This window comes from Anopheles stephensi, chromosome X (assembly GCF_013141755.1).
Source record: "Anopheles stephensi strain Indian chromosome X, UCI_ANSTEP_V1.0, whole genome shotgun sequence".
NCBI lineage: Eukaryota > Metazoa > Arthropoda > Insecta > Diptera > Culicidae > Anopheles > Anopheles stephensi.
The window spans coordinates 13,882,407-13,909,917 of NC_050201.1; the positions used below are offsets into that span (position 1 = coordinate 13,882,407).

General features: G+C 45.7%; 3 protein-coding genes across 3 annotated transcripts in view; 1 reads left to right on the forward strand and 2 right to left on the reverse strand.

Moving 5' to 3' along the window:
• LOC118509273 (octopamine receptor Oamb) overlaps positions 1–7,894 on the forward strand; it is a 120,299-nt gene extending 112,405 nt beyond the window's left edge. The window contains exon 6 of the mRNA XM_036049750.1: positions 1,557–7,894. Coding sequence (XP_035905643.1) covers positions 1,557–2,566 — 1,010 coding nt within the window. The 3' untranslated portion in view covers positions 2,567–7,894. The remainder of the gene's footprint in view (positions 1–1,556) is intronic.
• Positions 7,895–8,182: 288 nt separating this feature from the next.
• On the reverse strand, positions 8,183–13,020 carry LOC118509306 (inositol transporter 1-like). The gene is made up of 5 exons (XM_036049758.1): positions 12,879–13,020; positions 12,648–12,762; positions 11,991–12,418; positions 9,868–10,317; positions 8,183–9,792 (listed from the first exon to the last, which is right to left on the reverse strand). Exons 3-5 carry the CDS (start codon positions 12,151–12,153, stop codon positions 8,744–8,746), a joined length of 1,662 nt encoding a protein of 553 aa, XP_035905651.1. The 5' UTR covers positions 12,154–12,418; positions 12,648–12,762; positions 12,879–13,020; the 3' UTR covers positions 8,183–8,743.
• Positions 13,021–21,434: 8,414 nt separating this feature from the next.
• LOC118509313 (cuticle protein) lies at positions 21,435–24,086 on the reverse strand. Its single transcript, XM_036049769.1, has 2 exons — positions 23,825–24,086; positions 21,435–23,611 (listed from the first exon to the last, which is right to left on the reverse strand). Exons 1-2 carry the CDS (start codon positions 23,834–23,836, stop codon positions 22,556–22,558), a joined length of 1,068 nt encoding a protein of 355 aa, XP_035905662.1. The 5' UTR covers positions 23,837–24,086; the 3' UTR covers positions 21,435–22,555.
• Positions 24,087–27,511: the final 3,425 nt, after the last annotated feature.

Consider the following 27,511-nt stretch of genomic DNA (forward strand, 5'->3'; position numbering starts at 1 on the left):
GCTGTGAGTGTGTGTGCGGTCGTGCATACATTTCAGGCGCGTTTTGACTGACAGCATCATAGCAGCAACTGCACGCGCGTGCACCGCTCACCACGATACAGGGTGTTTCAAACTGTTTTTAATACCCTTTCCGATGGTTGCTTTATATTTTTGATTTTTCCTCGAGGTTTTTGAGGGTTTTCTTGTCAATTTTGATTTTATACTGATGGGATTACGACACAAATGCTGATAGCTCTCTGAACAAACTCAGAGGCAAAACAAGCCATCGCCATATGTGTTAGATGTTTTCTAGAGCATAAATTCGAACAGATCCAAGAAAAACCGTTGGTTTCGGTTATTTTCCGAGCTTCTTTAGCCGGATCAGCTTATATTATCAATGCGTTGTAAAAAATTAAACAAAAAAAAATTAAAAAAATATACAGTGCTAATATTATATTTATTTGAATTTGACGCAGTTATCTAGATTTATGTTGAATTTCATCAATGTTTTAGCACATAAATTCTTCAAAATTGTTACAATGTAATGATTCATTTAACAACCAATCTACCAAAATGGTATGTTTGGTTGTGAAATGCTTCGGGATGACTTTACTTGTTTTGATGTAACAGCTCAGAACATTTGAAAGAAGCTGTTTACAAAAGGACTTTAAAAACATGTTTCCTCCTCAAAACAGAGTTTAAAAAAATTCTTAGAACAAATGAAGATTACACGAAGGCTAATGACTCGATTTTTTATATATTATTCAAAAAGAACATCTGTTTCTTTCTTAAGCCCTAACATATCTGGGACACAGTCAATATCATGAGAAAGCTTATACAAACTTTCGACATACCTTGTAACAATAATCAGGGAATGGGTAAAAAAAACGTTCAGCCGAAATTAAAATTATTTGGGAAAATCATCATCGTAATCCTCCGGAATACCCTGTAGCTTGACTTTTTTAAACACTCTCCCTTATTCCCTTAGCCGCACCTGTTTTACCTTTCCTTCTTCCTTTTCCCATTCCTTACCTTCAAATACACACACAGGGAGGTACATCTTGTGTTGTTTATCCACCGCACAAAACACGTGTTGTTGGCGTGAGGACTCGCCTGATGATGAGGAAGAGGGGTACAGGAGGATGGAACGGGTGGGAAGGGAGAGGAGGATGCTACAGCACAGAGAGCATTATCATTATTATTTTGCAGTCACGTTAAATCTTTGCTTCGCCAACACACAGCTCTACCTCGGTAACATGGGCAAGCGTGTTTCACGTGCGTTGCTGGACGCCTACAGTGTATGCAATCGATGCGCCCCCATGGGTAGGCAATCGAAAGTTTGCCTGCATCGTAAAAGATTTTTGTGCTTTTGTTTTGATTAGTTTTTTTTTGTGAGCGTATACTAAACGTTTATTCCGATTGTTTTTCCCCCTCATTTTCTTTTTCTCTCTCTCTTTCTCTTTCTCTCTCTCTCTCTTTCTCGCCTCACACCTCATCCTTTCCGTTTTTATCCCGTTTTCCACTGCGGTCGTATCGTGCGCGCGCGTGTGTGTGTGTATGTGTGCCTGTTCACGCAGGCATGGGCAATCGATTCGATGACAATCGGCTCACGCTACGGATACATCGAGGCCGTGGTTCAACGAGCGCACCACTGCACGAATCGCCGCACAGCAATGGGAGCACGCACAGTACCACCACCAGCATCGGTAGTGCATCGCCCGAGCGGCTGTCTCGCTACTCGACCCGTAGCAAAATGGCCGGCCACGGTACCGGTACGGCCGGGCATCCGGTCGCCCATCACGAGAAGATCAAGATCTCCGTCTCGTACCCGTCGACGGAGAATGTGGCCCAGAGCTGTCACGGTGACACGTCCGCCGGTACGTCCACGATGGCCGGTGGCTCATCGAGCAGTTCCGGACCGGCCGGTGCGAAGCTCCTGTACGCCGTCCACTACTCCTCGGCGAACGGGCGCGAAAGTAACGCGTCCCAGATCTTTCGCCGACCGTCCAAAGAGCAGCAGATCGGTAACGTACTCGGTGGCTCAACCCAGTACCTGACCGTGTCCGAGCAGCAACAGCAGCAACAACAGCAACATCGGGAACGAGGCAGCAGCTTCCTATCGCCCCGTGCCAGCAAACGGATGGGTAAGCGCAACATCAAGGCACAGGTGAAACGGTTCCGAATGGAAACGAAAGCGGCCAAAACGTTAGCGATCATCGTGGGCCTGTTTGTGCTCTGCTGGTTACCCTTCTTCACGATGTATCTGGTCCGGCCGTTCTGTGACGACTGCATCAACGAGCTACTGTTCTCGATCGTGTTCTGGATCGGGTACTGTAACTCAGCCATAAACCCAATGATCTACGCTCTCTTCTCCAAGGACTTTCGGTTCGCGTTCAAGCGCATCATCTGTCGGTGTTTCTGCTCCGGTGGGCGGTTCCCGGGTGCGGTTGGTAGTCGCCGTGGTTCGGACATGTCGCAGATGAGGGCACACGGGGGCCGCACGCCGAGCATTTCGCCGAGTGCGGCCGCCCAGTCACTGTGCGACGATAGTGATCCGGTTGGGGGTGATCTGTCCGACTCCAGATGACGAACGTCGTATGCGCCCAGCATCAGTTCCACCTCGAGTCCGGGCTGTGGGATGATGCTGCTAGCGAACTCGGCAGGTGGTGGAGGACCTAGTGGAGGATCAGGTGGAGGAGCTCCCGGGAGCGCTGCTGGTGAGCAGGGGCATGGTGGAAGGAGTAGTGTTAGCAGTGTGGGAACGGTCTGCATCACTAGTAGTAGCACAACGACTTCCCATACACTAACAGCCGCCGGTCCTAGCTCATCCTCGGGCACAGGCGGGGTAGGCAGTACCGTACGCACCCCGAACGTGTACGATATCTGCCATCCGCTCGTGATGGAAAATCCTGCCAGTGGTAGTGTGGGGCCGCTGCAGAGTCATCCACTAGCGCCGCTAGCGTCACCGCTCCGGAGCCGCCTCGAGCCGGAGTCCTCCTCTGGGCGGAGTCTTCGGCGGCTAAACATTTGATCGTTTTGGGAGCGCTCCATCTGGCACTTTTGCGACCAGAGCTAAGGGAACGCCAACGAAAAGGGAGGATGGGGGGGGGGACGGGGTCGGGGAGGCGAAAGGGAAGAGCCACCATGTATATAAGCCATACGTCACCCAGCATATCATACTAATTAGCCGCCGTCGTCGAAAAACAAAAAACACACACACAGCATTAGGACTTGTGTTTGGGTTCTGTCCGTGTGTTTGTGTTAGTCCGTGTTAACCTTCTATTGTAACTAGCAGAATGTAAATGTTTTATTGTATGATACGGGTACAAGGGGTGTACAACACCTTCCGGACACAACAGTACCGGACAATAGACGACGACTACTACACAACACAGCAACAGGAAACGAAACTTTGCAATATCTCGACTCTGGCTCCTCTGGTTCCCTAGCTCCTACATCCTACGACTAGCACTTGAGACGTGAAGTGTAATCCGGAATTGGGTCACGCAAAACGGAGAACTTTTCCTTCCGCTTTCCTCACACCCCTCTCCCCCTCTTCCCCTCTTCCCCTCTTCCCCTCTTCCGTTCCTCCGCTCCAGAAATCACAACACCCATTACAGCTAATTAGCAGGACAATGCATGACAAACAACAAGGGAGTTAGTAAATTGATGTAGAACAAATGGAGATACGGGGAACCAGTGCGTGTGTGTGTGTGAATGTGTATGCTCTTTCATTCTCACTCTCTCTCACTCTCTCTCGATTAAAAATGATTTGCATCCGTGTGTTGAACACGATGCAGGAACATGGATGGGAAATTTACGAACATCACGCCATCATTAGCCGCTGGCCGAGGATTCAAGACGGCGGCGGTGCGGGAACCACTGCAGGAGGACCGTGGGAAGATACAATGAAAACAATAATTTTCTAAACTTCAACTCACACAATCCACAGTGCTTGGAAGCGGTTTGAAGCGGTCCGGAGCAGTGTTGTGGAGTGAGTGTGAGAGCTTTGATAAGACACGCCACACTCCGCAGGGCCACAGGTTGTCCTGTCAGTCAACGAGGCACCGCTCTGCTTCCTTGAGGTTAGACAAACAACGGCGTAACGGTGTGTAGGGGCCGAGCGAGGAGTTTGTTAGTGTTTCTTCCACGCTGGCATGAGAAGTTTTCTTGTTTATCATGCGATAAGCGAGATAGCACGCGAAAAAGAGTAAGAGAGAGAGAGATCGAGAGGAAGAGCGTTGAAGTCACGCAGTCCTGTTTGTAAATTAAAATCGTTCGCCCTTCCTCCCCAGTTTGTGTGATGTGTGGAAGAAGAAGCGTTACACTTTACAACAGAAACAAAACACACACACACACACAAGCACACATGAACACAACAGAAACAAAGGGGCTTTTTCCTTCCGGTTTCAGCAGTGCACTGTGTACGGTGTGCACTACCACAACCCGAAAAGACTTGAATACGCAACGGACGGCTTTCCGGCATTGAAGCGTCCGTGCTGCAGCTAAGCGCCTGCAGGGTAGGCAATACGCAATACGCATCGCCCGCGTAACGCTTTCCGAAAGGCACGAACGACCGAAAGAGACAGGAATAATGATAGTGAGAAAAAACACAAAACAAAATCATTAAATATTATAACAAACAAACAAAAACAAGGGTAAACTAAATCTTATTCTTCATATTATATAAAAAAAACCTTTTATACGAAACAAAAGCAAAGGTTTATACCTTAAAAAAACATGTATCTATATCTATATGTGTCTGTGTAAGCATGTATGTAACGGAAGCAAACACACGCAAACACGCATCTAAAGCAAAACGAGTACAATATGCGCCTACTAATTGTTGTTTCTTGTTGTCTAGTTGATCTTCTTGTCGTACCGTGTATATGCATCAGATGCATCTTCAACGACCAGTCGTAGGGTTGGGCGACTGGACTGTTAAGAAAAAAAAACAATGGAAGCAACAACAAAAGAAAAATTACACGTCCGAGCAGGAAAAATGAGGCAAGCATCGTACTCGTGCTGAGCAGTTCCCCTCGACAAAGAAAAACTAACTAATAAGGAACCATTACATGTTACGCATGAAAGAGGCAAGGTAAGGTAGTGAGCTAGCTACAAAAATCCATAAAATTACAGGGTTTTTGGAGGATACGATAAACAGGTACGTTGAGATATTGATTTGTTCAGGCATATAATTGACTCGAGATGCTTTGATTGGCGGAAATGAGTTGGAAACTATCGGGGAGAGTTCCGAACTAGAATATCAACCACTGGTGAAGATCTCTCCCCACCAGGCGGCTAATCTTGGAGAAGATGGCGGAGCAGCAGGTACCCTCTTACCATCTCTTTAACGATTTTAAAGCATATCGAAGCGAGGGGCAGATAATGTCCCTTGAAGGCTCTAAGAAGAATGAAAGTTAGAGGCTCCTATAACATCGAGTCTGCTGAAAGAACCAGAGTCAGATATCAATTGGAAAATAAATATGAGGCCCTTCATGAAGTTCAGGTCCCTCCTAATGATTGAGGCTAGCAGGACCTCTTAGCCTGAGGGGGATCCTTGGAATATCAGGACTCTAAGCAATCTGGTAAGTAGTATCTATAAGCTCCTTTGGAATCTCGACCCGACACAAGTTTAACGGGCTTATAAAATTACTAGAAGTTGGAGTTGGAATCTTCAAGGGATCATCTTCTTTAAGTTTGAACCTATATCCTGGCATAAGCTGATGATTTGATCATTTGATAATATGTGGCTTTCCTATGTTCTCCTACGAGCTTGCCAAAGAATCGAGGAGATAAACAAGTCAGCAATCCTGTTGTCAAATAGGGATGAGATTATCAAATCTCTGAATTCTTCAAAAACTTTATCGGAGGTCTCTTAGATCTAAAGTAAAGGTGTTGAGGTACAAGCAATGGTTTCAAGGGTACTAAGGATACTACATAATGAAGAAACTACTCCACTCAAAATACCTGTAGTGACGGACTTTGATACATGAACTCCACCAAAAGCTGACAATTTTCTTTTAACCGTGCTCGAGAGGAAGATGCTCAGAAGGATGTCTGTAAGGACAATAGAGGAACGGCCAAAATAATGAGCTCTCTATCGAGATTCTCTATGATCTCAGTATTATACAGCTAATCGGACTCGCCTGACTCCGGTGAGCTGATCAAGTCACGAGAATGTCATCGGACAACCCAGGTTTCCAAGTCTTTTCCAGGTCGTCCATAGAGGGGTCATGGTTGGCCCAAATTGAAAAGGAGTGACCTGTCCATCAGAAAGGTCGGGAATCAGATTGGTAGACGAGGGCGCTAGACCGTGAGACGATGTGCTGTTCGATAGTGTTGTATAAACCTCAGGTTTCGGTTCACCTAACCGGAGCTGTAGCCTGTTAAGACATGCTGACCGCGTCATCTCACCCAATCTCACGAATCATCAATATACCTGAGCAAATCACAACTACAACGACGCACTTGTCAGCTGTATCCTCGAAAAACCCCCTCGCAAAACTGTTGAACCGCGAGGGCGAAGAAAAGTTTATTTATGGTAAACATTTAGTATCGTTACACTCGTATAAGAAGCTTCCAGGGGACAGAAAAAAGAAGAAAAACAAAACAAAAGTTAAAGAAAAATGGCGGCGCTTCGATCCCTCTCGCAATACAAACAAACAAAAAACTCACTGTTTCACTGTTACGTGTGTCTGTGTGTTACGTTTGCGCGATGCTGTTGCAATGGTAAGGGTGAAATCGCACACTTAAAAATTAACGCACACGCACGCACGCACCTGTTGCTGTTGGAAGGTTTAAGCAAGCGTGCGTGAACACACCTGTTAAACAAATGTAAATGTAGCACAAAACAACAAAGAGAGGAAAAAAACAAAAGAAGAAGGAGAAAGAAGAAAAGAGGAAGAAACTTACCCAAAAGGCAACAACAAAAAAGTATCGAAGAGAAAAGAAGGAGGAAAAAAAAAAGAAAAACAAAACGTGTATTGAAGGAGCTTCAGTCAAGGTGTAATCTGCAGTTCAAACAACTGTAGCGAGGAGCATATGTAGAAATAAATGAAATTGCTTAAAACGATAGAATTTACATAAAAAACTATAATGTGAATATAACTTATATAGCAAAACCAAAACAACAAAAACGAGAGAGAGAGAGAGAGAGAGAGAGAAAGAAAGAAAGAAGAGAAAAAACTGAAATAAAAAATGAAACATATAAAACAGAAGTGAAGAGAACAAAAAATAAAAAAGACAAACAAAAACAAGACATTGTTTTAAGAGTATGAGAAGACAAAGGAAGCAAGAAGTAGGACTAAGCAACAGAACACAAACACACTAAAGAAAAAGCCAACTCACGAACATTGAAAACATAAAAGCAAACATAATCATACAAAAGCATACATTCGTTTGTCATATTTAAATATGTCTAGAAGGAGAACAGGAAAACCAACACACACACACACATACACTAAGACTAATCAATGTGTGAGATAGCTATCAGCATAGGCATCTAAACGTCCGTGTTTGCTATTGCTCTTTTCGTCATTCTTCTACCATCAAACCTCTTGAAAATTCTTCCTTTATACAGTGTGTGTTTCGGATCATTTTAGCAAGCGTCTACATGTTTAGAACAATCAACCAGTTTGGAGATAACCCATAAGCAATCTATGGCTTATTAGTGTTATTTACAGAGACTCACTCATTGTTTTCAACATGGAGACACTTGTTACAACACCCAAGAAACACTGTGAACACACAACCCTAACCCTCACGGTTTCCAGCTTTCCTTGAGAAAATAAATGGAAAATAAAGAAGAAAAAACGAAGACAAACTATCCTTCAGAAAGCAGTAACAACACAACTTAAAGCAAGCAAAGAAACAACAATACAATCATGAAAAGATAAAAGAAATAGAGAGAAAAGAAAAGAGAGAAAGACAGAGAGAAGAAGATATAGCAAAAGCGGGTTAAAAATAAACAACAAAAAAAGTGAAATCAGAAATATAAATATAAGAATGTAAGCAGAAAACAAAAGAGGAGTAAAAACGAAGGGGAAAAGAGGAAAAAACGAGAGGAGAAAACGAAGCATGCAAACAGAATGTAACCTGCAAAGAAAGGAAGCAAGGGAGAGAGAGAGAGAGAGAGAGAGAGAGAGAGAAAGCGAGTAACGAAGATCAACATTCCAAATAAACCACAGACAAATAGATTCAATTTGTTCAAACAAAATACCTAACCACCTGGGTGTGTGTGTGTTTTTATTTCCAACATTCGAATTCTACGCCTCTTACAACTACGCTAACTATACTAAATTCCTAAGCAATGTTTAATGGGGTTGCCGATGCTTACAGGCTACTTATTCAAATCATTCACGCTGTGACGATCCCTCTTTCTTTTTTGTTTCCAACCAACGAAGCGCCCTTATCTTCTAACAGCTAGTTTGATTACGTTGAATCATGTTTTTTGTTTTCCGCTCGGGTTTCTTTAATAAGCTAAGAAACGAGAAAGAAAGTGCCTTATCTTCTACTCTTCCTGTATGTATCATCGCCCTATTCTCCAATGATTCATGTGCCACCAACGTGGTTGTGCACGTCCCAGATATGTGTGATTGTGGAGTCAACGCCACAACACATTCAAAAGGATAAGTATAGCCTTCAGCTTCCAAATCACGCTCAACTGGACGGACAGTAAACCTGCGACACCAGAGAGCAAGATGGAGGGGCAAAAATCAGTCTTTTCTTCCCTTTCTATTCGGGATTTCTTCCCTCCTTAAATTCAAACCATTTCCGGTCCAGCAACTGGTTGCTTCTCGCCGTACTGGAACATCTCGGGAGCGATTGTGGCGGGTCCGGTACTACCCGTGGATGTATGGGAGCAGGGCCAGCAGGTGTTAACGCTCGGTGAGCTAGAACCGGACGAACACACCGAGGAAGTCATCGAGTTGGGGCATACACCGGGCAACACCTTGTGTGCGTAATCATCCTGCCCCGGTAGGCAGAGCAGCACTACACCAGCGGCAGACAGTGCGACTAGCGCAATGTTCCACAGCACCCAACCAAGCCCGATAGTGTTCAGCAGCACCGGAAGTATCCGTACGCACAGGTACACCGAACCCCAGCAGATAGCGGTAGCGATCGTTCGTAGTGCGAACAGATTCTCATCGGCTACTTCAGCTGCGAGCAGTGTTGCGGGCTGCCGATAGAACCCGAGCGCATACGCAACAAACACGAGCACGAAGCATAGGAACGGCCACTCACTGTAAGCATCGGACGGGTCGAGGTTCCGTGTACGACGCTCGTGGCAGTGCCAACCGAGTGCAAGGGTAGCCAACGCCATCAGCAGCGAACACAGCACCAGCACCGTCCGTGGATGAAGCGGTGAATTAAGGTAACGACTAAACACTACCGCCAGGGTAAAGATGGCCACCAATATGGCGGCAGCTTGTTCGGGCGATCGGTGCACCTGCTGTCCAGCCAGCTCAAGCACATCGGCCAGATAGAACATCATCGGCAGTGCACCGACGAACGCTTGGAACGCAAACAGGGCGAGCAGTGGTATGAGCAGGGTCAGATTCGCCTGACGCTTAACCGCTTCGATCAGTCCCGGTCCGGGTTGTTGCCACCGGGCAAGACATTCTTGCAGACCGGGCTGGACCGTTGGTTCGTGGGTACGCTGCAAGATGAGTGCCGCCTGCGACACACGCCCAGTCACGCAAAGGTATCGCGCAGATTCGGGCAGGAAAAGAAGTCCTGCGAAGGCCAGTGTTGGTAGTACGCCCCAACGCACTGCATTCCACATCGGATCCACTGGTTGCGGGAGTAAGTCTGTGAAAGTGAAGAAGCATGTTAATACACACACACAACCACATCCCAATTGAGACCATCAGAGAACGGACTTACCGGCACCGAATCGTAGCAGAACGCCGAACGGAAAGGCTGTCGCTAGAATTTCGTCCAACGGTGGTCGGTTCGGTGTCGTTAGACGACTCGCTGATCCAAACTCATCCACGTACGAGGGTACCAGGGTGAACGCGATACCGGCCGATATGCCGGCCAGTATGCGAGCTGCACTAGCACTCCAGAAGGTCGCTCCAAATGCGTCCAGCGCACTGGCCCCGATCGCGAGCAGTGATGCCGTCAGCAGGAACGCTTTCGTACCGATCCAGCGGTAAGAGCGATGGACGACACAGACCGTCACGGTGATTACGATGGCTGGTGTGGCGGCAAGGGAGATGCTCCAGTTGTCTAGCAGGGGGAGCGGAACGGGCTGGGAGGATGGTAAGGTTGAACGGCGGAAGGTTCCACTGCTCCAGCCCACCATTGTGCCGGCCGTGGCGTACGTTAGGGCAGCTGTTGGAAAGATATCGATATTATTAAAAATTGCCCTAGATGTCAAGAAGGGGCCTCTGAGTTGTGAGATGGATGAGATGTCTGAGATCAGAAAATGTCTTAAACTAGGGCATTTGTAGAAAGAATTCATCCCTTTTCAAAGTCATCGATTGGTCAGGCCTAAATGTTGAAATAATTCGCTTTTATTAAAAATAGTCTGGATACCAAAATTTTCCACTAGAAAAAAGATGTCTATATAGCAATACGGCCAGGCCGTTCTTTATGAATAAAAAAAAAAAAAAAAAAAAAAAAAAAAAAAAAAAAACGATGTCTATATGTCAATAATTGGCTTAGATGTACAACTGTTCAAATAATACAAGGCTTCTATATCATAGCGGTCATGATGTGGTTAAATGAGGTGTTTGAATAATTCGCCATCATTAAAAACTGTTAAGATGTCTGGAGAAGAACTACATATCTGAGGATTGCTCGGCTATTGAAAGATCCAAGACTAGAAGCCTAGATGTATGAAAGGGACCTATATTTCTGAACTTAGGACAGAAGCTCAAATAATACTCCATTATTTAAAACTGCCTAGATGTCAAGAATGAGCTTATCTAAATTTTGAAAGAATTCGCCACTAGAAAAAAATCTCTATATCTAGAATGAAAATAGACGTCTGACCTATAGGAGCAGTTACAAGAAATCGCTACTGCAAGCAGTGTCTAGATGTCTGGCAGAGGCCTGGATATCTGACCTAGAGGAGCTGTTGAGAGAAGTTTGTCCAGATGTCCAAGGCCTAGACGTCCAAGAAGGGGCCTGGATGTCTGAGGTATCAGAACCCAAGAGGTGGCCTTACTTTATCAACAAATGTGTAAAGGTCAAATGGACCCAGTGGTCTAAGAATAACTCTGAAAACTCTATCATTACGTTTGATATGATGAAAACACCTTGATCAATGGCCCAGGATGTACTTTATCAGTGCAGATGAATTGCGCGTCCCATTGCACTTTGAAATGGCGCTCCACAAAAGTTATGGCGGAGTGCTGACCTAGAATTTGTCACCACTACTCCTGTCTACATACATCCATTCCAGCTTCCAGAAAACGTTGAAACCATTTTAATCTATTTCTTTATCATCCTTCTGAAGGTTTATCTTACTTAGGTTCTGCGTTCTCAAAAACCAAATACAAAATGGAAAATTATTCCATCTTTAACTGTAACCAAAACCGCAACAGGTTCAATTTCGCATCTCTTTAAAATAAATCTTCCGAAAATGTTTCCTCCGGGTCGCAAACTTTTTTTTTCCACTCGCCCGAAACACAAAACACAAAGCGCCTGCTTTTGTTCGGGGCGAGTTCTCCCAGGAAAGCAAAACAAAAAGCTTGAGGAGCTATCTTCACTCGACTCGACTTGCTGCTACCACTAAGCAGGGGATTATTGTTTTGGGCCCCGTACTGGATGGAAAGTTTTTCGTGTGGATCAAGTACAGTGCACGAGATACGATACTCGCCTAAAGGGAGCGTGCAGCATTTGGGACACAAAAAGGTATAAAACTTTCTGTTTTGCAGGTTTCCTGGTTGTTTTCGGTTTCTTACTTATGACCAACTGCCCAAAAGTGGACTAATGGATGGTGAGATCTCCAGGGTGCTAGATTTCTTGGACGTTCCAGAGATGCTAATGCAGCTACTTACCGACCAAGGTGTACAGTATGGATGTCCATCGTTCGTTGAGCAGTGGTTTACGCATCTTCACTGAGCTATTGCTGTCAATACTGCTACTGCTGCTGCTGCTTTGATTGCTGATGATGTGGCGGGAAGAGTTCTGAGGCTGTACCTTACCAAACTCGCGTCCCATTACACACTAGCTTTACTTGACACTCGCATAAACAGAAAACTCTACCACAAGTTCAAGCTACCAGACACTCAAATGCGCACTTTAAATAAACTATTCTCCAATAATTTTGTTCACTTGGAGACCTCACCAAAATACGTCTTCACCGGGCAAGGAACGTCACACGACTTACACGTCGAAACTCTGCTGGAACTAGGCAATACTGGCTTCAAGAACGGGCCTACCCCGTCCTATCGCTCTCGTTCTCACCACCCAGCTCCAGACTGCACTGGAAAGGGAAAAGAGGACGAATCGAAAAAATCTGCTTCACTAGGCAGATAACCGAGCCCCACACAACCATAGCGTCAGACGCCGGCAACGTGAATTTGGAGCGGCGGTTTGTTCTATAGCGTGAGGCTTCGAAGTTTTTTTTTCTTGCTTTTTTTGGGGGCATCGAAGGTGATAACGCGCCTACGAGTCGAACCACACACACACACAGAGATAAACGATGCGATTACCCGAAGACGCCACCGGCGCTGTCTCAGTGATTCTCGGATCTTCCATCACGCGTTCTGCTGCTGTAGCTACGGGAGCGTCCACGAAGGTGGAAGGCAAATGGCGGCCGGCTGACAGCTGTCAATAATAAATTATTTAGTTGAATTATGCAGTTCGAGAGCTCGGTTTCGTTGATAACAAACACACACACACACACGAATCTTCACTGTCGCAATACGACCTACATGCGATACCTTTCGAGCTCAAACGGCCGACAGAAAAACTTGGTTTGCAGGAGTTCTTATCGTGGGTACGCACATACATCTGAAGACGAGCGTTAGAAGAAGGCCGAGTTCGGTATAACCCATTCCGTTCTTGTTCAGCCTTTTGAACGATGCAGTTTCCCGTGGCCCCTCTCTCTATACTCACGCCTTACAACCACGAGACCACTCACACACACACATACACACACTCAGCTAATCGGCCGTGATTAGCATTCTAGCGTGGAAGCTCCAGAACAAACTGTCAGTCAGGCGGCCATGCCGCTCGCTTATCTCCCGGGAATGGGATGTGTGACGTATCCGCTGTGTAGGTGGTATGGCGGGAGTGATCAGGAGGGCCGGGTCCTGACATCGTACGATGTTTTGGCCAATCCGTGACTGCCGACTGATCGCCGACCTTCGGCAGGCGAATAGAAGGAGAACAAAAATAAAACCAGTGAGTCAAGCAAATCAAGCTCATCACTTCCGCCGTATTCTTTTGCAAACCATAAACAATAATAGTTGTGGGCACGATGGCGGCATCTTACAACGTAATGCGAGCGAGAACACGCGATCAGAACGAGGATTCATCGCGACCGGTCGCAGGAAGGCGTAATGTTTTCCTACTTCAAGCTTGTTTACTGCTCGCGTCATCCGCGGCAGAAGGACTTTGCCGACTGTTTATCCGCAAATCTGGTCATGTTTGTTTTCCTGGTATAGTTGTGATTTGAAGACGGCATGCATGCATTCGGCGTGTGACGAGCGATACAAAACGGGTTTGTTTGACACAACTTGGACATGGTTTTCCGTTGTACTAATGTGGGAGAGGAACGAGAAGTCTGGACGGGCTATTAGACGCCACGGTATGGAACAGGTTTTTATAGTTTGCTACTACAGGCAGAACAAGCTTCCTGTGCTGGAACGTCATAACTGAGGAGAGGGCAAAACAAAAATAATAAATAAGTTTAGCGTTGAAGGAGGTGGTACGGCATCGATTGAGTATTATGCAGGGTGTTAACATCAGTTAAATGATGTCCAGGAATAAACAAGCAAGCCTTAAAGAATACAGTATTGTTGAAATAATGAATGAAGTGAAGAATGAAGAGACTTTGAGAAAAAAAACAAGATGAGGTAGAATCAGGTATGAGAACTATGATTTTAATATGTGCAACAAGACAACAGAGAATGTAAGAGTAACTTCTAACAAAAAGTGAGATTTCCAGTGCTACTAGTAATAACAGAATTCTAGGTTCAAGTGCGATGCGAGGTTGAGGAGCTGCGAACAGAAAAAGGCTGCGAAGATTTGAGATACAGAAATCCTATCCCTTAATCAAAGCTCATCAATGTTTTGAGATCATATAAGGTGCTTCTGTTCTGTCCTTCTTATGTTTGTCCTAAATTTTCTTCAATAAAATTCTCCAGCCGGCGCCGGAAGTTTGAAAGCGCAATCCTCCGACATCGATAGCCTCAAGCGTGTTCAAATCTGCTTCACGGTCCTCCACGCTAGAGTGAAATGTAAGGCAGATTCGCTTTGGCACAACTAATTCGAGAGTTTCTGGCTTTCTTTCTAAGTTCCCCTTGGCTGGGAAAGTTAATCCAACGTTCATCACAAAGACGTTCAAAGACTGATCTTCTTCTTCCTTGGCACTACAACCTCGAATGGTCTCGGCTTTCCATTTCTGGCTCTCTGTGACTTGATTTTACCCGTAGTAAAGTAGTCAGCCCAGCGTACGGGGAGACGGTCTGGATGGGATTTAAACACCGGTCCTGCCATGAGAAGTCCGGCGCCATTATCACCTCGGCCACCGGACCGCCCCTCAAAGACTGTTAGAGATCCTCACATTTTTAGACACAGCAGATAGAAACTATAGAGCAGATCTATCCTTCATATGGTAGGTCCAGCGACCTAAGAGGCTTGTATGTCCTCTAAATCTCTATCTCTAGCAAATTGAAACTCTATATCCATACTATTCAACAACAACAAACAAACATCTCGAAAATTATTGGCAATCAATCAAAACTCATTCATCGACGTCAAAAATCTGAACCGCAGTATTAGTCGTTTCTTCCAAGAAAAGCTTGTGCCGATTCCTGAAGCCGATACACTTTTTGACTTCTAAATGACGTATTCAACGTTTGGCAAAGTTCCTTCAATATTATGTTAGGCTTGCAACCATAGAATAACCTCTTCTTTAGCTACCATTTTCCCAGATTTGCAATGAAACTAGTCGAATTTAATAATTCGCTATTGACCCTGGGCCGGCCAAGGGACCCCTTACAGTTCCTCGGTGGCCTACAGAAGACTCTCACTATATGATGGAAATGATTCTAAACAATCCTCGTGCGTAGTAGGCTAAATTGCGTAATGAGTGTCATCAACCAGATGGTCCCCAATTTCGATGACTCCTATGTACTCCAACCAACCGAAAAACATCACCACACACACACACACACACACATCATTACTGATACACCTAACGCCAACGGATTACCGGGACGAAATTCGAGCCAACACTAAGCGATATCCCTCCGGTCCAGCGAATGCTTTCCAGTCCATTTCAGTCCATACAGACGGTACCAGTTGAAATGGTACTCGGTCTGCTCGGGAGGACAATTTGCATTCATGCCAATCTGTGCGTCCGGGGGTACCGGAACGGTCTGCATTTGCTCCCCCGATGACAGTGATTATACCGATCAATCCATCCAACTGTCAGGCACCATTCTCGGAAGCAACACCTGGCTGGCACCCGGCCCCGGCCATGACGATAGATCCTTGTGGCTACGTATGTGTGTGTGTGTGTGTGTGTGTGTGTGTGTGTGTGTGTGTGTGTGTGTGTGTGTGTGTGTGTGTGTGTGTGTGTGTGTGTGTGTGTGTGTGTGTGTGTGTATGTGTGCCACTTAATGGCGTCGGAACAATGGCATTCACGGCGAGCGATTTAGTGGGATGCATTGGTGTTGACGCTGTTGCGCACTGCTGTCCGGAACGGAACCGGAAGTAGTACAGTGGCCGTCAGTGGACCTACCCGGCACAGCGTATGCAAGTAATTTGTCCTGCTGCACTTGTGACATGCAGGCGCGTGCTAGTTCCCGTGTGTGTGTGTGTGTGGATTTCAATGAACGGCCATTCTTCACCGGGGACGAGACGGTTGGTGTTGAGTTTGTGTTGAAGCTACATCCGAACGGTGCAGAAATCTATTTTTAACCACTCTCTAACCGCTCGGACAGATCTCATGTGCGTTTTTGTGTTTGTGTGAATGCGGTTTGATTAGATTGCAAAGCTCTACGGTGAAATAGTTGCAGCAATGAAACGGTCGTCCGATTGGTCCCGCTCTCTCTCTCTCTCTCTCTCTCTTACTTTCTTCTATCATTCTCGTGCATAGACCTCTGATGCATACAAAAACTGATTCGGGGTCGTCCATAAATTCCGTATCCCTCTGATAGGGAGATCTTCAGAATGCGGTAAGTCTTGGAGAAGATGGCCGAGCAGTAGCTACACTCCTATCAGCTCTCTTCATTGATTTTGATGCTGCATATGTGTTCATAGCCGGGGTTAAACGGTACGACGCAGCTTGAGCTCATTTGGAATCTCGGCCATGCTTATTAGGTTTGTTATAATGACAATGACCAACATCACGTGTTAGTCAGAGTTAAAGCACCAAAGTTAGCACTAATAACAATATTTGCGCCGATCTTCACACGGTAGGACCGGAGTTCAAATCCCATCCGGACGGACCATTCCCCCATAGTGAGGGCTGGCTATCCAATTACGTGGTATCATTCAGTCTGGTAATCCAAAAAAATGGCAGGCATAAACTAAAAGACCCGTTAGAAAGAAGAAGCAGAAAAACAATATGGATGTAGGGATACACTCAAGGATTCTAGGTTCCGTCAGCTTAAGGAAACTCTTTTACTTAAAGCAACTTGTACCGGAATCGAGCCAAAGTTTTAACGGCACTCATGCATAGATTAATTTTGCTAGATTCGACTCTTGAAAAAACGCAAATGCTCCTTGCCACAAGAGTGTCAGTTGCCTATAGAACACTTAAACTACTTTGATACGTGTCTGAGAAATCTGAAATTCTGGTATTCATGAAACGTTATTGAATGCTTCGTGTGATCTTAAATACGAAGACTATCACTTCAACTGTATCTAAGCAAATCAGTTTGAACAGTAAAATGAGTTTCACGTAAAATCATTGCGTATGCATAAAGCATAGCATTTTAACAGCAATTGAAATGATAACATGTGGTCAACAATTAATCAGTATTCAGTATTTAGTATGTTAAGCTCAAAACGGAAAAATGCATACCTAAAAATTAATTTGAGTTATGAACTACCCTGTATGCCTATATTATAGACACTGTGATTTCAGATGACAAGTGAAAATAACCCTACAGGACAAAACGCAATGGGCTAGATTTTCCCTCTGTCATACATCCAAAAGACATTCTAAAATAACTTATGCCACTACTTTCCAGACGGTAGTTCACCAAATCTGAGTTTTTTTTTATTCTATATTTTTATAGCTCTTACTGGACCTTCACAATCCATTGATCCCCTGTCTTGACCAGAGACAGATTGAATAAGGTCTCGCAAACCAAAGCTTGTTCAACAAATTTTGTTTGGAGGCTGGCGAGGTTTATTTGGAATTTTTTTGATCGGAATTAAGCCACCAAAACCGTCGAAAAAAGCATGGCGAAGGTGAGTCTTATTGTTATCGCAAAGATGGATAGTCAGTCCTCACTATGAGGGAACGGGCCCAGATGAGATTTGAACCCCCGGTCCTGCCGTGTGAAGACCGGCGCCGCTGTCGAATATACCAGCTCGACTTATCTACCGAGATCTACCAGATCTACCGAGCCGTCCCTCTCTAGACCTCCTGAATAAAAACCCTAGAATGGATCCTTAGACCTCCTAGATAAAAATGTGTAAGATGTTGCAAGGCTATAATCTACTATTTCCGATCATCAGGATAGTCTGGAACTTTCCCATGGAAATTCCGCCCATTTCCCATGGCGCTCAAATATATAACTGACGACTGTCATACAAGTAGATGTTCCAAAAATAATTTATAACAATATAATTTGTTGACGATAACACTATGTAACGCATCGTAACTCTAGAGCAGTGTCAATGAGTGTCAAACTCATTTCATGAGCGTTCCGCATTTCCACATTTTCGATGATTTGCAGGCCGCATATGGAACTTAAAAAGAAAATTAATATGGTTTATCAAAATGCGTTTTATAAATATGGTTCCCTTTAGATATCTCTCATTTACGTATGTAATTTAATTTTATTTTAATGCAGTATTTTTACTTATTTTTACTAGTTTTTTTACTTATTTATTTAACAAATTTATTTGACAATTAATTAGATTTATCTTTTGAAATCTGGTAACGTATGTTCTTCATAAGTTCATTGATGTTGTTAATTTTTGTGAACACTCAATTTTTAAGACATTGCTTAAATTTTGATCTGTCAATCTCGTTCTATGAGCTAATTTATTTGCTTTCTTGTGTGAAAATAGTGTTTCACAAAGGCACGTGCTACCAAAGAAGCTCAAAATTTCCGCTGTCCTTTTTTATAATGAGAGATTTATCTTCAATATAGCAGGACACGGCAGGGCTCCCGACTTTTCGATATTATTCTTTAAATACCGAGTCATTTTAAAAATGAATTACTATAGAAAGAAAATAAAAAGAAAAAAGATGCTAGAACTCTTTTAAATCAAGAAATCTTTTTTCAAACTCCTTTCTTAGATCGAAAATTTTTGAGACGTATTTACCGAATTTGAAACCTGCAAACTTTTTTTTTGTCTTCAGCTTTTTATTATTATTTTTTATTTCATCTCATCTTGATGAACATGGGATTCAAATAGTTCCAGCTTTGCTATGAACGCTTTTAGTGAATCGTACATATTTGTTATAAGTTGGTTTTTCCTTTGAAGTTTTAAATTTAAGGCATTTTATGTATCATTTTATATATTTTATATATTTATTAACCTTATCAAAAGTGCTAGTGTCAAAAAGCTTAGTGACAAGATTGTTGTTCTTTTCTGAAAAATATATTCCACTTAGATTGATTTTCAATATCGCGGGCCGCATAAAAAAGTCTACGTGGGCCGCCACTTTGACATACCTGCTCTAGTGGAAACGTCCCTCCATCGAGCGTTACGTTGCTTATGGACGACTCGTTGGCTGCTGTGAAAGCGCTGTCCGTGGGGACATCCAGATCCACAACCAAAAACCCCTTTCACTGCTCGTAAACGCTTAATGCGCCCGATAGGGTAGGCAACACGCATCACACATCTTCACTGACAGCATTACCGACGGGCGCCCGCCCGGTACAAAAGCTGTACCGAACGATTGGCAAAATTGAGTTTACCCTCCCAATGTGTATGTGCGTGTGTGCGTGTGTCCCTCACGCCTTCCTCATCTTATCTGCAATGAGCATGAGGCAACAAAACGGCACTCAACTCGGATGCTTCCTTCTCGGACGTCCCAGCACACAACGCTGACGATGACGGTTTTGAACCGTGATTAAGAGAGCTCTCGTGTACCGACCGGCGATCTGACCAGCTGCTGACCAGCCGACCACCGCCGAACAATGAGAAACCCTGTACTGCACCGTACCGGTACGGTGGCACGGTTTTCGCCCGGGTCCCGGGATATCTCTGTCAGTGTCATCGGCAAACGGAAACCGATTAAAGCCGCAAAAGCCATTGCCCATTGTGTGTGTGTGTGCCGCTTGCTACATGTGTGTGAACACCCACGACCAAAATTAGCTCCGGCTAGAACATGTTTCGGATATTGTGCGCCAGGCCCACCCATAACTCTGTACATGGCGCACGTAGGGCAGTAGGCGGGTGTCACATCCTGTCACCATTATCAGGAGGTTCAGGAGTTGTCGCCCGAGTTGTTGAACAATTTATTAGAATGATATCGAATATCAGTGTGTGTGTGTTTTTTTTCTGTTCCTTCACTCGCCCTTTTTTCTCGCTCTCTTTATCACACACGCGAGCGTAAAGTGCACAGCGAAACGGAACCTTGGAGCGATATCTGTATCTCGGGAAAGTCCCAAAACGGAAGAAGCAAAGTTATGTCAACTGCAGACTATTCTGGCCCGGGTTCCGGGGTGACGATGTCATACGTGTGTGTGTGTGTTTGTGTGCCTTGAAGAGGGTTTGGAACACGGGCAGGATCTAAACGAATCGCACATTAAGGATATGACCGACGGCTATACTGGCTTTATTGCCGGTCGTTGAGGTTTCATCTGCTTAGCTTGGGATTTTGTGTGGATTTTTATTTAGGAATGTGATTAGGAAGTGTTTACCTACCGAAGGGATGTCTAGATATTGCTCAGGTCACTCAGATAGATCTCACAAAAAAACTGTCTTATTAAGGACATCAGGACTTCAGAAGGTTAGAGCAATGAGTTCCTATGAACCTATCAAAGGGATGTTCCCTCCGAGCCACTCAAAGACCTCACATCCAAATTGTCTGCTTAAGTTCGTCAGGGCTTCAAAAGGTTGGAGTAATAACTTCCCAAAAATACGACCAGGAACTCACACAAATATGAGGAAATGGAGCGATATCCGGGCTCCACTAAACCCTCCCTAAGCTGTACTACACATGGAACAGGAAATGGGTACATATCGCTCAATCATTCAAAAAACCCGATTATTGAGTAAACGGTGATGCTCGCTTAAAGGGTTTCGAATAGAGATAGTAATAATCGCTCTTTCCAAAGGGTTAAAAAGAGTATAAGGATTTGAGTCTTGCATTCTCTCTCTAGAGATTCTTCTTCTTTTTCTTCTTCTTCTCCTTTGGCCTAACGACCTCTTAGGCCATGCTTGCCATTTCTGGCTTACTAGACTCATTAATACCGCAAAGTTGGATAGTCAGTCCTCACTATGGGGGAACGGATGGGATTTGAACCCCGGCCTTGCCTTGTGAAGATCGGTTACGTTATCGCATTTACCACCAGGCCGCCCTATGAATCTAGCGATTCTTTTTATTATTCCTTTGGGTTTCATATATCTATCTCTTTCTCTCTCTATGGCGACTAGTGACTCACTCCTTTTGGTTTCAGCTCACTCAATAAGAGTGGGTTCGAGAAGGAATTAAGGAGGAGTAACAAAAACCACACACTAACTCTTGTTGAGTGAGTTCAAACCAATAGGAATAAGTCGCTATCCGGTACATAGAGCGAGAGTCATAAAAACCCCTTATGCTGAATTGAAACCATAAACTCCTTTGCAGCATTAAACTCACTCACTCACTGGTTTCGAATCATTTCATGAAACTATTATATCACTCACTGGAATGTTTCAATTGAATAGTGGAATATTGCAATCCCGTTGAGGAAAGTTGCAATCATACAATCGAATGGTGCATTCAGTTAGGGGAAAATTTGCAATCAGCTGTGATTCAAAAGCGCCATTATATGATTCGAAGCCTTGTATAACCGTAGTAAGAGAGTTGGAGTGAACCTCAGACCACCTTCACCAAGTTTGATTAAAGTTAAACAAAAAAATCAAACAACATATTTTTTTTAATTCTTTATTGTTCGTAAGTTCGTAACGCAATAGGGTTGAGGGGGGGAAAAAACACAAAAAAAAAACAAAAGACGAGTAATAAAAGGAAGGACTGTATAAAGGGTAACGTTGGGCGCTGTTGGGCCGAGTGCTTCTGTTTTACATGCAACTCGGCACGCGCCACTGTTCACGCTGGTGAACGTCATGTAGTTTTTTTTTTATTTTTTTAATACATTTTCCATGTATGTTGCAGTTGCTTGATTACGTTGCTATCCCGAGGTCCCACTGTTGGCGTCATGTTCGAGGTGGTGTTGGCTGGTGTTTCTTCGTTAGGCACAACCGTTGTCGGTGATGTTTAGATGCGCCTTTGGACGAGCGGCTCGGACAACCAGGATGGAGCTGCTGTTGTGTGGTTGTCTGTCCGGCGCACGGCATCACTGCAAGCTTCGCTCGACGTTCCGGGCTTGGACGGTGTATGTACGGTGTTTCCTTTCCGCGTGTTAGCTTAGCTGAGGCGTGGTTGAATTTGAAAGGAGCCGGAACGGGCTCGCTGCTTATCTCTTTTTTTGGGGGAAAGATCGAATGACAGCTATTCGCTTGCAGGACCCATGCGCTAGTGATATACCTTAGGTGCATAGTCCAGCTCGTCCGTGATGGAGACTTTTACTTAATTAACTACCTTCTTCTGGGAGTGTATGGCTATTCCTTTCTGGAAAACGAAGCGGGAAAACTCCATCCATCCCTGTTCGGTGCGATTGCACCGTGGAAGGCGTGAGACAATCCCTGTTCTATAAAAGGTGATGGCATATAGGTGTTGCACTCAAAACTAGCACTTGCTGAGGTTGGGGTACGATTCTTGGAAGTCTCCATCGGTATAGTGCCGGGACCTTACGGGAGATATCGTCCGGCATGGCGGGAAGCGAACGGGACACGATTGGGACGAGTAATACTGGAAGTGGTGGCGATCTGCCACGTAGCTTCGTTTGGATAACAAGGGGTAGAAGGCGCAAGAATTGTTCGAGTATTTGGTTCGAGTATTGTTAGGTTAGCTTACAACAGGGTTTGTGTGTGTGTTGTCCTTGGTCCTTTGCGACCGAAAAGTCGGCAGTAGACGGGTCAGACGACTCACAATTTAGTAGTGGTTGTCCCATCGGCCATCGTAGCTACCATCGTCTTCATGGCCAGCCGGAGCCCAGGCACCGGAACCGGCACGTGCACTAGCCTCCGCGATGGCGGCGTAGTGGGCGGCCTTAGCGTGCTGCACTTCGGGCGTCTCCACCGGCACACCGTTGTGGATGACCGGGATGTGCTGCGGGTAGTACGAGTGTGCGTGAGCGGGCGCATATCCCTGAGCCTTAGCGACAGCAGCAAAGTGTGCGGCCTTGGCGTGCTGCACTTCCGGCGTCTCGACTGGCACACCGTTCTTGATGACCGGGATGTGCTGCGGGTAGTGGGCGGCATGGCTGACGGCATGGACGGCATGCGAGTGAGCAACGGTCACCGGGGCGACGGCATGATGGTTGGCACGGGCAGCAGCATGAGCGGCAGCATGGGCAGCTTTAGCGTGGGCAACTTCGGGCGTGTCCGGGATCGGTCCAGCCTGGGCATGTCCGTATCCGAGAGCCTTAGCGTGAGCGGCAGCATGTTCGGCCTTAGCGTGAGCGACTTCAGGCGTATCCAGTGGGACTCCATTGTGTCCAAGCACAACCGGGGCAGCGGCAGCGTAAGTCCAGGGTGCGTACAGCGAACGCTTGTGCAGACGAGCCTTGGCGGCAGCGTGAGCGGCGAAGTGAGCGGCCTTAGCAGCCTGCACTTCCGGCGTCTCGATCGGGGCACCGTTGTGGCCCAGCACAACCGGTGCGTAGGCGTACGCGTTCCAGGCCGGCACGGCAACGGCGTGCGGGGCCGGTCCCTTCGGCAGGTTCGTGCCCGACACCTGGAAACCGTGGATCGGGTCGGCCGTGTACTTCACGCTCTGGACGTGTCCGTTCGCATCGACGTACGAGTAGCCACCGTGCGTAATACCGTGCGCATCCTTCGTTTCGTGCTTCTGCGAGTTCGGCTCGGCGTACCCGTACGAGTAGCCACCGATACCGTCGTGCGCTTGGTACTGCGACGACAGCGCCACACCGAGGTAGGAAGCGGAAGCCGTGGCCGTGGCCAGCAGCAGCACAGCAGATCCCAGCACCTGCGACGAATCAAGAACAAGCAAAGACAGGGGGGTTTGAGTGACGAGTTAACGGGGCTTCGGCCCTTCTTCCTGGAACAGGAGGAACAACAGCAGGAAGTGTCTCCACAGTGTGGTTGATTGATGATGCTAGACTGCAGTAACACAGCTCGGTGCCGAATTTCCTGGAGTCACTTCCTGAAGCGAACCACCCGATCGGTGTTAACTACTTACGAATGCCTTCATTTTGATGTTCACTTTGATATGCACTTCACTACAAAAAAAAAACGAACACGACACACACACTCACACTAATGCTCACGGGCACAAATGCACAACTCTTATGTCACTTCCGGTCGGTGTTTGATCACTAGTTGAAGCGAACGTTGTCGGGTGTTACTAGTTTGCAACCGTGTAGGGCTAGATTTTGAGTGCTGAAACCTCCTAGGAGTGTTGGACTCTAGGACTGTTTGCGGACTGTGCCTCAACAATGCGTCGGGACAGCATTTTATAGTCGATCGGTCCCCGGTTCGGCGATTCCGAAAGGCGTGAGTGAGAGAGCGAGAGAGAGAGAGAGCGAGAGCACGCAGAACACACACCGAAACTAACGCTGCCGGTGCTGGTAACGGTGCGCCGTTGTACGGGGGAGTAGGACAGGGCTCTGTCTAAAGCCAAACGCGTTCGGCTGAAACGTCCTCCCTGCCGCCAGCCTGCCCGAACCGACAACGTACGGCAAGTTCATCCAATTCCAATCGCAAACGCACACACCTCTCCGGGCTCCGGCGGTGCCTTCCCGATGTTTGGTACACGAGCGGGAAACTCTTGGGCCTGGGCCTAACCATTACTCCCTAATCTTGATGCTTGATCGCGGTGTACTAGGTGGAGGGGGGGGGGGAGGGGGAAGCTGGGTGTGCAGAGGAAAACGATCGATAGTGTATTGGTTTTGCAGTGTTGCGGTATACCGTCCGGCTTCGTTGCGCCATGTGCTTTGCGCCCGGGGTTTTTGGGCTTCGAGAAAGGTAGCAAGAGAATGAGAGTGAGGAGGGTGATGTGGAGGAGGGTCCAGGGAAACGGAAAAATAGTTCGACATCAGTATATACCTGTGCCGCCCTCGCACATTATTAGGCGGCACTGGTAAAATTATGGAATTGGATGCCCCTTCAGTCAAGCCCAACGTCAACAGTAGCTGCAGGTGCCGATACCGTCGAGGTCTAGAGGGACGTAGAGTCTTTTTTTTTTCGTAGTTGCTGGACGCCGACTCCCCTGAAGTGGAAGAGTTTGCGAGTGAGAGTACACGGAAGGTAAGCGATATTTTTCGGGAAAGGGTTGCATTCGATTCTTCGGACTACCGTGGCTTCGGTCCGAGGTATGCCCACTCCACAGCATGGCAAGAACCTCACCTCAATGCATACACACACCTCACAGTGTTCGATCGTCAATGATCGAGCGGGTAGATTAAATGAGCGACCGGAGCGGAAAACCGCAAGCACCGCGCGGCAGCAGGAACAGAATTCCGAAAAGAATTCCGAAAGCTACGAAAAGACAGCGCCAGAAGTTGGGGACCTCACCTTTGGAGGAGGCCGTCACTGGACCTACAGATCAGGTGAGATGGTTGTGCGGGGAGGGGGGGCACGCGACAGCAGCCAGTGCAACAGGCGCACCGTTGCAGTCGCCTGCACACGCTTGGGTAATGAGAACGTCCGCCGTTGTTCCCTCACCAGCGTGGAGTCCACGAGTCCACGCCGCCGAAAAGATGGCGACGTTTCGACGACGCAATAAAGTGTCAAGAAATTGTTGGCGATTTATGCCGTGTGGGAGGGTGGCAATGGCAGACGAAAAACCAAATCCGAGGGGGAGTAAATATCTTGGGAATGGCTTTATTTAAGTGCGCTGATCGCGTTCTTCGCCTCCGGTTCGGCTCGTTATTTTTTTTTTTTGTTTCTGCTTCACGCTGCGCTACCGCTGCATCAAATTATCCGGTCCTGTTCTTTTCGGTTTTCCCTTTCGTCTGCGCACGTTCCTTGGTCGGGTGGAGTTGCCCTACGGGTGTGGAATGCATCGCAAATTGGATGCGTGCCTGTGTGGCTGTGTGTTGAGCATGTGCATGAGGCGAGCGATTTGTGCACAAGACGCAACCCAACCCTGCTCAACCGTACGCGAAAAACCGAGAAAGTAAAAGGAGTTTTGGAGCTGTTTTGCGAAGTTCCTGGTGGCAGAATGTCTGGAGACTGGCCGCGGGTGTGAGTTGTTGCACTCAGGAGGAATCAAGAAGCCGTGTTCTAGAACCTTCCGGGTTGTAAAACCTGACGTACGGATGTCCAATTAATGGACATGACATTTTGGAGAGTGATGGGTACGTTTGGAGGATCTCTTATTATTTTATGACAAGCTTCAAGTTTATTGTATACAGGCTGTCATACACAGGAAACCTGGTTTTAGAAACCGGATATTCTGGATATTTAAAGGAGTATTGATACTGTTGGGCTCTTGTGGCTTGATCGCATCTAAAATCCAATCAAGTTCACATTAAGAGCAAACTAGCTTGTTGTAAGAACGTTCTGGAATTCTGGTTAAGAATTTACTGTCGATTAGAAGGGTCTTCATAAATTTTATTTCGAATGTCACTTTCAAAGTATTCGATATTGGGACTTTCAGTGAGGCCCAATTATCTTATTGGTACCAGAACATTCTAGAATCCATTTAAAAATTCAATAGTTATCAGATCAGCAAATTCTTCACAAATGAAAGTTCTTATGTCACTTTTTACATTGTGACTATCAGTGAGGTTCAAACTATTTTCCGTAAAATATACAGGGATTCTTGAGATATCTCCTCAAGCCTCAAATTCACCGATCGTATACAATAGTATAAAACTTATGGACTTTGAGAGAAATCTTAAAACATTCGTTCCATACAATGTTCCAGAAATGCTTAAGATATCTTCTCAAGCCTCGTATGCCACTATCCTAGTAAAACTAAAACGTTTGAGTATTCTGATTAAAAATGTACAAGTAATCAGAAGAGTTTTTAGAAGGTTTAATAACTGATGCCACATTATACATTTGACACTAGCAGTGAGGTCCAAGCAAGGTTCTGTACAATATTCAGGGATTCTTAAGCTATCTCCTCAAGACTTCAGATATTTGTTCACGCCTCACATCCACAACCCAAAATGATTCCAGAACATTCTATAATTCTGTTTAAGAAGTTACTAGCAATCAGAAGTGTCTTCAAAAATTGAAGTTCTGATATCACTTTTAACATTGAGACTATCGAAAGGTCGAAAAGATCCATTTCGTACAATATCTCAAAGATTATTCAGATATCTCCCCAAGACTTCAGCTAGTTGATCACGCCTCACATCCACCAATGAAAGTAACTCTAGAACATTCTCGAATTGTGCCTTATAATTTACTAGCAATCAGAAGATTCTTTAGAAAATGGTATTCCTGAGACATTTCGTGAGGTCTTAAACAATATCCCAAAAATTCTTCAGAATTCTTCACGCTAGCCGCTCTAGAACGTTCTAGAATTCAACAGAACAATTCGCTAGCCACCCTCACACTCTTCAGAATATCTTATGTCACATTGAAAGTATACAACACAAGGACTTTATGAGATCTACTCAAAAACCCGAACCAGAATAAGACCAGCCCCATTCCTCAAGATGAAAAAAAATCTGCAAAACTGCATTCCATGCAATAGCACCCAAAAAAAAAATTCTTCAGCTATCTTCTCACGCCTCAGATAGCTAGTGACGTCCACCCACCGGCCTGCTGCCAGTAAACAGCACCGGTGCTAATAGTAGTAATAGGCGCATGCCGTAATTGACGCTACGCTGCACTCATTTGATTGCGTACCTTGTGTAATAAATCGCAGGTGAGTATGGAAATGTGGCTCACTGTCGTGGCGGTGGCCTTG